General features: G+C 45.9%; 3 protein-coding genes across 11 annotated transcripts in view; 2 read left to right on the plus strand and 1 right to left on the minus strand.

The window, feature by feature from the left end:
* LOC144040010 (RNA-binding Raly-like protein) overlaps nt 1–5,482 on the plus strand; it is a 56,576-nt gene extending 51,094 nt beyond the window's left edge. For 4 of the 6 annotated variants that reach the window (XM_077553738.1, XM_077553742.1, XM_077553740.1 and 1 more), the window contains 7 exons: nt 671–746; nt 1,645–1,692; nt 1,911–2,077; nt 2,287–2,403; nt 2,491–2,654; nt 3,024–3,063; nt 3,705–4,001. In XM_077553738.1, coding sequence (XP_077409864.1) covers nt 671–746; nt 1,645–1,692; nt 1,911–2,077; nt 2,287–2,403; nt 2,491–2,654; nt 3,024–3,056 — 605 coding nt within the window. In that variant the 3' untranslated portion in view covers nt 3,057–3,063; nt 3,705–4,001. Of the gene's footprint in view, nt 1–670; nt 747–1,644; nt 1,693–1,910; nt 2,078–2,286; nt 2,404–2,490; nt 2,655–3,023; nt 3,064–3,704; nt 4,002–4,814 lie in introns of those variants that run through there. The other 2 variants (XR_013289607.1, XM_077553739.1) reach the window with 2 other exon arrangements.
* Nucleotides 5,483–6,083: 601 nt separating this feature from the next.
* rbis (ribosomal biogenesis factor) lies at nt 6,084–7,177 on the minus strand. 3 transcript variants are annotated; one of them, XM_077553748.1, is made up of 4 exons: nt 7,031–7,177; nt 6,489–6,610; nt 6,297–6,413; nt 6,084–6,214 (listed from the first exon to the last, which is right to left on the minus strand). In XM_077553748.1, exons 2-4 carry the CDS (start codon nt 6,600–6,602, stop codon nt 6,146–6,148), a joined length of 300 nt encoding a protein of 99 aa, XP_077409874.1. In that variant the 5' UTR covers nt 6,603–6,610; nt 7,031–7,177; the 3' UTR covers nt 6,084–6,145. The 3 variants fall into 3 exon arrangements, with proteins under 3 accessions (XP_077409874.1, XP_077409875.1, XP_077409876.1); XM_077553749.1 differs by having other exon boundaries at nt 6,489–6,607; nt 7,031–7,173; XM_077553750.1 differs by having other exon boundaries at nt 6,489–6,607; nt 7,003–7,097.
* A 384-nt stretch (nt 7,178–7,561) lies between these two features.
* LOC144040012 (uncharacterized) lies at nt 7,562–9,947 on the plus strand. Of its 2 annotated transcripts, XM_077553746.1 has the most exons (7): nt 7,562–7,989; nt 8,217–8,520; nt 8,624–8,723; nt 8,807–8,866; nt 8,940–9,130; nt 9,498–9,672; nt 9,802–9,947. In XM_077553746.1, exons 2-7 carry the CDS (start codon nt 8,391–8,393, stop codon nt 9,824–9,826), a joined length of 681 nt encoding a protein of 226 aa, XP_077409872.1. In that variant the 5' UTR covers nt 7,562–7,989; nt 8,217–8,390; the 3' UTR covers nt 9,827–9,947. The 2 variants fall into 2 exon arrangements, with proteins under 2 accessions (XP_077409872.1, XP_077409873.1); XM_077553747.1 differs by lacking the exon at nt 8,940–9,130 and having other exon boundaries at nt 8,807–8,899.
* The last annotated feature ends 173 nt before the right edge of the window (nt 9,948–10,120 follow it).

Raw genomic sequence — 10,120 nt, forward strand, 5'->3', positions numbered from 1 at the left:
CGTCCGTCCAGCAGCCCAAATGTGGACTGCTTCCAATCACCATCATAAACAAACACAAGCGTCGCAACCGGCCATGTGAGTTTTTCTCTTCTTTTTTTTTTGAAGCCGGTGCCAGTGTTGAGCTGTCAATCACCTGACATCATTTTTAAAACATTTTCTTTCTCCGATGACTTGTTTTTGTCCCGACCATGCAAGGAAGGACCGCCTTTAGCCGCCTTTAGCTACAGCTTGTTGCGGCAAAGGCTAGCTTAGCATGCAGCGTTCCTCTGGTAGTTCCCGGAAAAGCGCGAAAAAACCTTCCGGAGCCGCAAAAGTGGAAATGCTTTTGAGTGCGTCAGAAGTTGTTTTCTTTTCACGTCATCCGCTTTGAGGCGGCGTTGATGCCATTTGCATTGTTTGTTTTTCTTCTTGCAGGAATATGTGTTTGAATTATTCTCGTGCCTTCGGATGGAGGAAGAATTTTGGTCTTTTTGATGATGGACGAATCCAACATGTCGGTGACGAGATGCCAAAAATCGGTTGCGATTTTATGCCGGCGTTTTGAGAAGAAAGACAAAAAGCGACAAATGAGCGTTTTGTGGGCACAATTTGCTTTCTTTGTTGACCTTTGAACCCGTAAGTGACATGATGATGAATTTTTGAGATGATGTGTGCTTGTGTGCGTTTTCAGACATCAACATGGCGGGCGAACCGAAACCGTACCGACCCAAAGGCGTGACCAAGAGGCCCCCCTCGGCCGTCTACAGGTAACTCAGCAGGGCTCGCCAATCAATGGCATTGATTATTATTGATTATTCACATTCGACATTTCATCTCCTTCACACAATATTTTGCTTCAATTATTTGCTCACTTTTCATTTTAAAAACTGTCCATCTACATTTCAATTTATTGATTGTGTTAAATAGGGATAAGTAAGTAAGTAAGTACCAATACCAGGTATTTCAAGGTATTGGGAATCGATATCAGTATCGATTGCCATCTTTTTCTGATCGGCAACTAAAAATGAGAAGAATAGAAAATTGACCATTTGAAAGGGAAATGCAAGATTAGGATTTATATTTCAAATGACGTCATAGTGGGCGGGGTTATGTATCAACATCGGCACTTGCTATTGGTATCAGTGATACTCGAGTATTTGTACTGGTATCTGTCTGGGAAAAAAAGTTCAAATAATTGCTGACATTATTGATTGTATGAAATCACAATAATGAATTGTCTTGATTCAATAACAATATCCAATCATCGTATTTTCTTCACAACATAATTGACAAATATGAGCACAACACTCACAAAAACGTTTGCTTGTTGTTGACATGCACTTTAGTGTGCATGTAAGGAAAGCGATCATGCGCGCCAAAGCTCTTATTTTGTCCAGTTGACTCTTTTTTTTTTTTTTTTGTATCTTGTTTTTTTTCTTGGCGAGATTTATTCAGACCGTCCGTCACTCTTCCTCGTCCAAATGGAAGTGAGATGACAAATTGAGTGTGAAGCAAACGTTCGCAAATGTTCTTCGCTGCATTGACAAGAAATGTCCTTTTTCAAGCCGGACGTGCTTGACTTGATTTGCGCACATTTTGGCTCCTCACACGTCTGGAATTGCCATCTTCTTTATCTTTCCCCTCTTCTCTTTGTGTTTGTGGCAGTGGTTACGAGTTTGACTACGAGTACTTCAGAGACGACTTCTATACCAGGTACGCAATGTTTCCTTGTTAGCTTTCGTGCTAACACAGCTCAATGCACATTCGCCACATGAAACAATGTTTTGAGGCTCTCTGGCCAATGTCAAAGTCGCCGTGACGTCCGTTTGGCATTTCTCGGCTTCCTCGCTGCTAACTTTTGTTGTTGTTGGACGCTCGTGAAACAATCAAGCGGACTTGAATGCAAAGTTGAAAGACTTTTTTGTTGTCAGGCTTTTGGACTACCACGGGCGAGTGGCTCCGCCCCCGCGCGCCGTCATCCCCCTGAAACGCTCCAGGGTGCTGGCGGCCTCCTCGCGCCGCCTCAAAACCTGCTTCCCCGTCAAGACCGCCTCCTTGTCCTCCTCGTCCTCCTCCTCCTGCTCGCCCGCCGCCAAGCGTGCGTATGCGTTTTCTCTTTCTTTCTTTCTTTCTTTCTTTCTTTCTTTCTTTCTTGCTGCCGTGCCCACGCTTTCATAACGCAAACAGAATTTTTGCTGCCAGCTGAATGCACATTTCAAAAGTCGTGCTTGAAAGGAGGAAAAAAAAGTGTGTGTGGGTGGAGGCTAACTGCGACGCTAACTTTATTTGTTTTGCGGCGCTCGTCAGCAGTGAAGACGCAGCAGCTGCAGCGCATCAAGAGGGAGCTGACGCAGATCAAGAGCAACATCGACTCGCTGCTGGCACGTCTGGACAAGATGGAGACGCGGCAGCGAGGACGGGCCGGTGAGCGCCGCATTTGCATTTGCTTGGATTGACGCCATCGCGGCAAATGAGCGCAACTCTTCTTCTGTGGTCGTGTGTTGCCGGCAGAGGCTGAGCGCGAGTACGAGGACGACTGCCAGTCGCCGCGCGACCAGTCGGCGTCAGAGACGGCAGACCACTCCGGCGACGGCGCGCTGATGGACGGCGAGGCCGGAGAGATGAGCGATGACGAGGAAGAGGAGGAGGAGGAAGAGGAGGGGGGCCATCATCTGGTAAGAGACAAATAAAAGTCAGGACGCTTTTGCCGCAATTCTTCTCATCTGAGCTGCTATCAAACGCACAATTGGGGGCAGGGATTGACAGCACAGAGTCAAAGAAGGACCCGGGGGCGAGTGGGGGGGGCGAGGGGGGGGGGCACAGGCTTGCGCTGGAAGTCAAAAGATCCACAAGACAAACTTTTAACCTGATGCAAATTTTGCCTTCCATTGAAAGCCACGTCAGCAAATTCAAACGCTCCAATCAGAATCGGGTTTTCACAAAACCACAAGCAAACTCTTCTTAGCTGCAATCCAGCAACGCAACACTTTGCTTTCTTCGTCTTTCTTGCGTGCAGTCGTCATCCCTCTTGTTTGTGTTTTCAGATGGAAAATCACGTTTCTGACATCGACAACTGAGCATCAGGTCAGCGACTTTCTTTGCACTGGATCTCTTTTTTGCTGACTGGCATGTTGCTGCGCGACATGCTGCTACACAAAAACAAAAACAAAGGAATCAATAAGGATAATATTGACTAGATGGAAATCCTTTTGGGTTAGGGTTAGCAACCCTAGGGTTCCGAACCCCCCAGTCGGTCACTATATAGGGTCCACAGGTCGTGACTTCAAGCTACTAAAAGCAAAAAAATCCATTTTCAATCGCTACTGCCACCTGTGGCTCAAAAATGAAACGACACTGCACGCATGAGGTCACGCATGAGGTCACGCATGAGGTCACGCATGAGGTCACGCATGAGGTCACGCATGAGGTCACATCTGTAGACGGAGGGCGGGAAACCAGCATTGTAAACAGCTCAATGTCTATCTGTCATAAAATAAAAAGGAAATTGTAACCCTATTTTTGGCCCAATTGTTACAAAGAGCAGCTTAAAGTCAAGTGAAATCCTCGTTGTCAGTTTTTCACAGAGGATAAAGAATATGTGCCTGCGCTGGGTGATGTTCTTTTGTCTGTGGTAACGCAGAGTGTTAGCTTGTTGCTATTGATTCTGCGTTTGTGGAGCCACTTTTGGGGCTCTTCATTAATGACTTTGCTCTTTGTGTCTGCAGGATGCCCCGGAATTCGCAATTCCCTTCAGCCGGCGGGAAAGGCCGACCAGTCGGGACTGGTAGAGATCAAAACGTAATGTACAGTATGTAGAAAAAAGACAAAACGTTCCCCAAGTAAGAAGCGGTCGGTCGGTCGCCGGCACTTTGGAGGTTCTGTTGTGCCGTCATCGGAAGCCAAAGCTCGCATTTGGACCTTTTTCGTCCCCAAAATGGAATCTGAAACGTCCACGTTTTTTTTCTCGTTTTCACCATTCCGTTGCTGTTGTTTTTCAAATGCAGTAAATTGAGGGCGCATCATTTTGACGTCTTTTATTTGACATTTGTTGACATTTTGTGTGCTGAGGAAAAAATACTTCTGCAATCTGCCAAAAACACAAAACTCAACATTCTGCTTGTCGACAACCCTGCAGCTCTTTTTCTCCTCATGTCCTTTTTTTTTTATTGGCAAAATTGAGCATTTAACGTTGCATATTTTGAGTTGGCTTACATTTTTCTTGACATTTTGCGCGTTAATTAACTTGAAATCTCCATGATTTTGATTTGTGTAAGATTTGTGACGTGCGGTGGTCGTTCGTCTGCAAGCGTAAAAAGCTTTTCTTTTTTTTACTAAATGGACATTCAATGTTACATATTTTATTATTATTAAAATATACATGGATATGGTCAAATTAATAATACAGCATTTTTTTATGATTGTTATTAAAAAGAAAAACACAGATAATATTTTCAGATATACTTTTCAGTCATCATAAAACGAATGCGGCATTGAATATGCATTTTCGACAAATGGGCATTTCGTGCTTTTATTAATAAAGGTTATGGAAATATAGTGTCAAATAATGAACCAAATATGCAAATTCTCCACTTCTTCATAGTTGTATCATTAATGATAATTATAAAATGCTTAATATATATTTTTAAATGATGAAATTAAGTATTTAAATGAAAAATTAAAATTAATTTTTTTTTTTTGTCTTTGTTAATATTAAGAAGGAAAGACACACACGGTGCATTTTGAATCTCAAATAGGACGGACGCATCGGACTAAAAAGGTGACTTTAGATCATTCTAAAAATCACAAGATGAAGACGAGAATTTGTATGCTTGTAGATGATCACCGTGAATCATCGTCGAGATCACCCCTGACCCGTCATCATCGTCATCGTCATCTTCATCACTTTTCCACTCGCGTCCTTTCCCGGCCGCCGACTGCTGCGCTTTAAAAGGTCACGACCCTCACATTGCACCCCCAAAATCTGTGTGAATTCGGGATGTGTGAAACGTCACAAACTGACGAGTGGGAGGTCAAGTGCGTTTGCTTCAGCTTGTCTGCCTTTTCCAGTTGAAGTTTGGCGTAGAACGATTGACAATTCGACTGCAAAATACGCCACCACAAAGTCTTCATTTTGGAAACTTGTTTTGTGTCAAGCGTGGGTGATCGGAACCCGGACCAGCCGCCATGTCAAAATCACGAGTCATTGACCACCACCCACAATCTTCTGCATTGCCGAACATGCGACAAAATGGCGGCAGAGGATCCAAGTGGAGGAACGGCGAGGATTGTCCTCGGCGGAGGTCAAGGACAAAACGTGCCCTGCTGGGGATGTGCCCTGGCAACACAAAATGGCCGTTCTTACCTCTGTTCATTTGTGGCTGGTTACCATGGCAACGGCAGCCCCAGCACAAGACGACGCTTTGTTGTGGGCGGACGTTCCTCGCTACAGACAACTGCTGTATAGAAAAATGTACATTTTTTCTAAACATATTTTTATCGAAAAGGCATGTTGACTCTACTTTGTATTTTCAGTTGACCTACAAAAAAGGAGACAAAAGAAAACCATGATAGCACACATACAGATATACGCGTGTGTGTATAAAGGAAAGTCAAGTTGGTCGTCGTTTAATGTATATTATAAAAAATAACTTGTGTTCCTATGAAGTCAATAAAGTTTGTGTCACGTTTCCTTAAAAGTGACTTTTGCAAACATCTTCAAAGGCTATTTGGCACTTTTGGCTTTCAATTGCGAATGCTGTCAAATTGTTGTCGTCGTCTCAGAGTAGACGCTACAAACATATTGAAAATCTTCACAACCTTGAAAATGCTCCCGTGTCTTTAAGAGCAGATTGAGAGGTTTTGCAGATTGTGTTTTACCAATAAAAAGTCAAACAATTCAGATCTTTTACGGTATTTTCAAATCATATAACACACAAAAATCAACCTTCTCCAGAATTTAGGAAAATGAGAAACGTCGTCCATTCTGGTCTTCTCCCCCGCCAACGATAAAAGCAATTTAGTTTGACTTTTCATCTTTTCTGAAAGCAAGCAACCCGTGAGCGCCGGCCGGTCCGATCCCGTAGAACAAGATGGCCGCTCAATAGTATTGCAACAGCCCCGGTCGTGTTTATTGACAGTTTCAGAACCGGCGAAAACAGCAAATCCATCAAAGCTGAGACAAGAGTTGCGCAGCGCTGTCAACGTTGACCGGCTCCTCGGGCGGCTCTTTGACCATCTAACGCCGACAACAAAAGACAAAAGATGCCATTCATGAATGTGACGTGGAATGAAGAATGAAAACGGGCCGTTGACGTCACCTGCTGTGCCGGTTTCTTCGCTTGTGCCGCCACACGTTTGGAAATGCTGACGTCCTTGTGGACTTCCGAGAACATCTGGTTGAGGTTTTCTACTTTGTCATTCTTCACGGCGTTGATCTGAGTTGAAGATGCAAACACATTTCGCAGATCACACAAGGGTTTGAAGACAAATGAGCTTGCGATGGACCTTACGTGCTTGAGCGTCGTCCGGATGGGCTTGGCTTTGTTTTTGGCCTTCAAGTGCTTGTTCGCTGCCACTTGGAAGACGTTAGCCTGCTTTTTGCCTTTTGGTTTGTTTTTACCCATCGTACCTGCTAGGACACACACGGAGGGGGACAAGCAATCATTATTGTTGATTGATAATGCACATAAACAATCAGACCACATTCCAGACAAAATGGAGAGAGAAAAAAGGAATCAGCTTATGTGGTGCGAACACAATATTTTGCATTGTCATTCATATAACAGCCATTATAAACTTATGACAGCTCAGCTATTCATTGTTTTTCTAATAATGTTACCAGGAAAACGCATGGCCACTAAGTAGACAAATGCTACAGCTACATGCTAAGCTCAGTAAGCACGCGTATCGTAAGTACACGTTATTTCGTGGTTTATAGCGCGAGGCTGGGGCTTTTTTGAAGAAAAATAATGCAACAACCCATTTGACTGTACTGCACGCGTGTCTTTTGGACGAGCGAATTACCGTATGTGAAAACAATTTCTTCATTTACCTCCACGATGTTCTGTTTATATTCCAAAGCGAGCTGCGTCCGTCCATGATGACATCATCAACATGAGACCCGTCGACTGGAGGATTTCCGTAGACATAATCGCTGTCTGTCAAGAGTTAGCGGTTCAGTGTTAGCAAAGCAGCCGGATGTTGTTGTGTAAGAAAAATAACACTGACTCGGGATTACGCATTCCTTTAAGAGCACACAGAGGGGTTCTCCTCGGCTCGTACACTAACTTCCCACATATGTGTTTTAATTCCACCATAATGTTTTCCCTGTCGTCGTTTTAGCCACAGCCGGTCATTGTAAAGCTCATTTTTGACTAGCTAGCTTGCTAGCTAATAGTGGTCAACATTTCATCAATTGCCGTGTAAATGTCATTCTGGTCGCGTCCAGAATAATAATTTGGTGGTTTAATCACTTGTGTGTACGGCGGCGTGTAGCCGCGACTCGCAAGGGTTGTTACTCTTGCCTATGGCCGCTAATGTAGCATTAACCTGTGGGGAACGTGTCACGGTCGGACCATGCGGATTGCTGACGTCACCACGTTTTCGGCTTATGCAAAATGCGGAGTAGGATTTCATTTTTGGACCAGTCAAGTTTACACATACAGCGGAAATGAACGTTGGACAGTAATGTAAAGTCAAATGACAGGCGCCGACCAAAAGGTTACACAACTGCTATCCGAGGTCGGAGTCACATGGAAGCTTTATTATGAAATGACATGCAGAAGTAGCAAAAGTATTCCTTCTGTGTACTAAATAGAAGTACAACTACCTGTGTGTAAAGACAAATTATTAAATGCAAACTGACTGTATACAGTGCTGTTGTGTGTCATGTGCCATGTCCTCCCCACCAGATGATTGTGCCCGTCAATCAGCTCGAAGAACACGGCTGCAGGGTCGGTGCAGACCCTGCACAAACACTTGAACCCAGAGCACACTGCACATGCAAAAGAGGTGAGCTTGTCTTTTGATTAGCGCCACGTACATTGTGGCATTCACGTTGGCTGCAGCTGATGGTCGAATAATGTAAACAAAAGAATGCCTGCTTCTTTCTTCTTCTTTTTTTAAAGCAAATCGTTTCAATCAAATATCGTGCTCCTTTTGCTGGGCACGTCGTAAAAGCGATGACAACATTTGCTTCATAAGGATAAGGAAGGTTTCCCTTCCCCGTCTTGTTGTAGCCTAACAGCAGGAGCCTTTGGGATCCGGCTGTGTCCGAAATTGGAGGCAGTCCCCTGGACGAGCTGCTGGACGAGCTGCTGGACGAGCTGCTGGACGAGCTGCTGGACGAGCTGCTGGACGAGCTGCTGGACGAGCTGCTGGACGAGCTGCTGGACGAGTTGCTGGACGAGCTGATGGACGAGCTGCTGGACGAGCTGCTGGACAGGTCGCCGTCCTCGCTGGTCTCGGAGGAGCCTCCCGCCTTCCCCTCAGTGTGGAGGAGCAGTCGCCTTTGCGCTCACAGCTTCTTTCATAACAAGCATGGTCAGTTGTCAGGGTTGCTCAAGTCACATTCTCTGGCTCTGGTTTATCCACATAAAAAAAAACGTAAGTAAGTTTAAGTTGCAAATGTTTCGCTTTGTCACAGGGTTGGCACACGGAAGGCTTTTTGGCTCGCCAATATTCCACGAGCAAAAGCACAGACCTCGACAAGATGTTTGTGCCGAGCTTCACTTTTTACCTCGTAGGTAACATGTCGCCCTCAGTGTATACATATATATTTATTTATTTTTTAAAATCTCATCTGTTATGCTTTGCTCTTGTGCTCCAGAGTGGAGGTTTCAAGACCCTCCGAACGGAGAGCAGACGGGCGGCGTCTGTTGAGTGCATTGTGGGTAATTGTGAATGCACTACAACTGAATAGGTGAGTGTGAGAAAAGGCGTTTTTTCTTTGCTGCCCAAAGGTTTCCGTTGCCGTCCTCTTCTGCCGTCTTCGTTTTGTCCTTGGCGGAAATGGCGTCTTCCGGCAGGGATCCTGCTGGTGGGGCCGCCCGGCACCGGGAAGACGCTGCTGGCCCTTTCGACTACGCCTCGGGCTCCGGGTTCGATGAGATGCGTGCGGGAGTTGGCGGCAGCCGCCTCGGGAACCTGTTGAGCGAGTTTCCGGGAAAGCAATCGATCTGCGCGGGAATCCGCCCCACCGGCACGTCACGCGTGCTCCCAGGCGGAAAAAGCTCAAGTGGTTGCTGATGGGGATGCGAGTGGGGGGGAAACAAAACCAGAATAAGAACGCAGCCATTTCAAAAGTGTCACTTGAATGATGTTTGCACGTGTTGCCCTGGAAGGCGACTATAGAAAAGTAACTCAAAGTAATCAAGTAGTGTCACGTCATTTCAAAGACGTGTTGTTTGTCTTGTTTTCAGTTGCGGTCAGACGTCGCAACGGACATTTGTTCCTATCCACGAGTATCCCGGCACTAAACATTGTGGAAGGACTTTGATTGTCTTGCTTTGCTTCCTCAGAGGACGCCGACGCGCCTTGCGTCATCTTCATGGACGAGCTGGACGGCGGCGGCGGCGGCCTGAAGACGTGCAAAAAGGAGCACGAGAAGCTCGCGACGCCCTCCTCGGGTATGAGACTCTGGACGGCAAAGAGATCCGAATGGTTCTGGAGGAAAACCGCTGGGGCGCTAAGAAGGTAGTTCCCGCCTGGCTGTACTGTTCGGGCCTCGTGTCCTCACGTCCTGCACAGGACGGCCAGCTGGCCCCGCACATCCGCTAACGATTGCTTTTCACGCTCCTTTTCCAATTGAATTGCATCAACAAGCAACTTGAAGACGCGCGCGTCATGATAAGCGGCGCTTGTGCTTATTGGCCACGGAAGAGTACGAGTCACCATTTTGTATGGATGTCTGCTTTTGTGACATCTTAAGAGCCGCTTTGATTTCTTCATGGCGCCTCCATCAGCCCCCCCCCCCCCACCTGGATCGGTGATCACATGACTTGCTCAAATAAAGGTCACTCTTAACTGTGCCTAAATTGAAGCTATCGGGTCATTCATTGTTCTCCAACGTGCAATTAGTTGCAAGACTGTCACTCATTGTTGAGGTTAGCCCCCCTCCCTCCTCTTCCTCCCTCCCCCTCCT

Source organism: Vanacampus margaritifer, chromosome 20 (genome assembly GCF_051991255.1).
Source record: "Vanacampus margaritifer isolate UIUO_Vmar chromosome 20, RoL_Vmar_1.0, whole genome shotgun sequence".
Taxonomy (NCBI): domain Eukaryota; kingdom Metazoa; phylum Chordata; class Actinopteri; order Syngnathiformes; family Syngnathidae; genus Vanacampus; species Vanacampus margaritifer.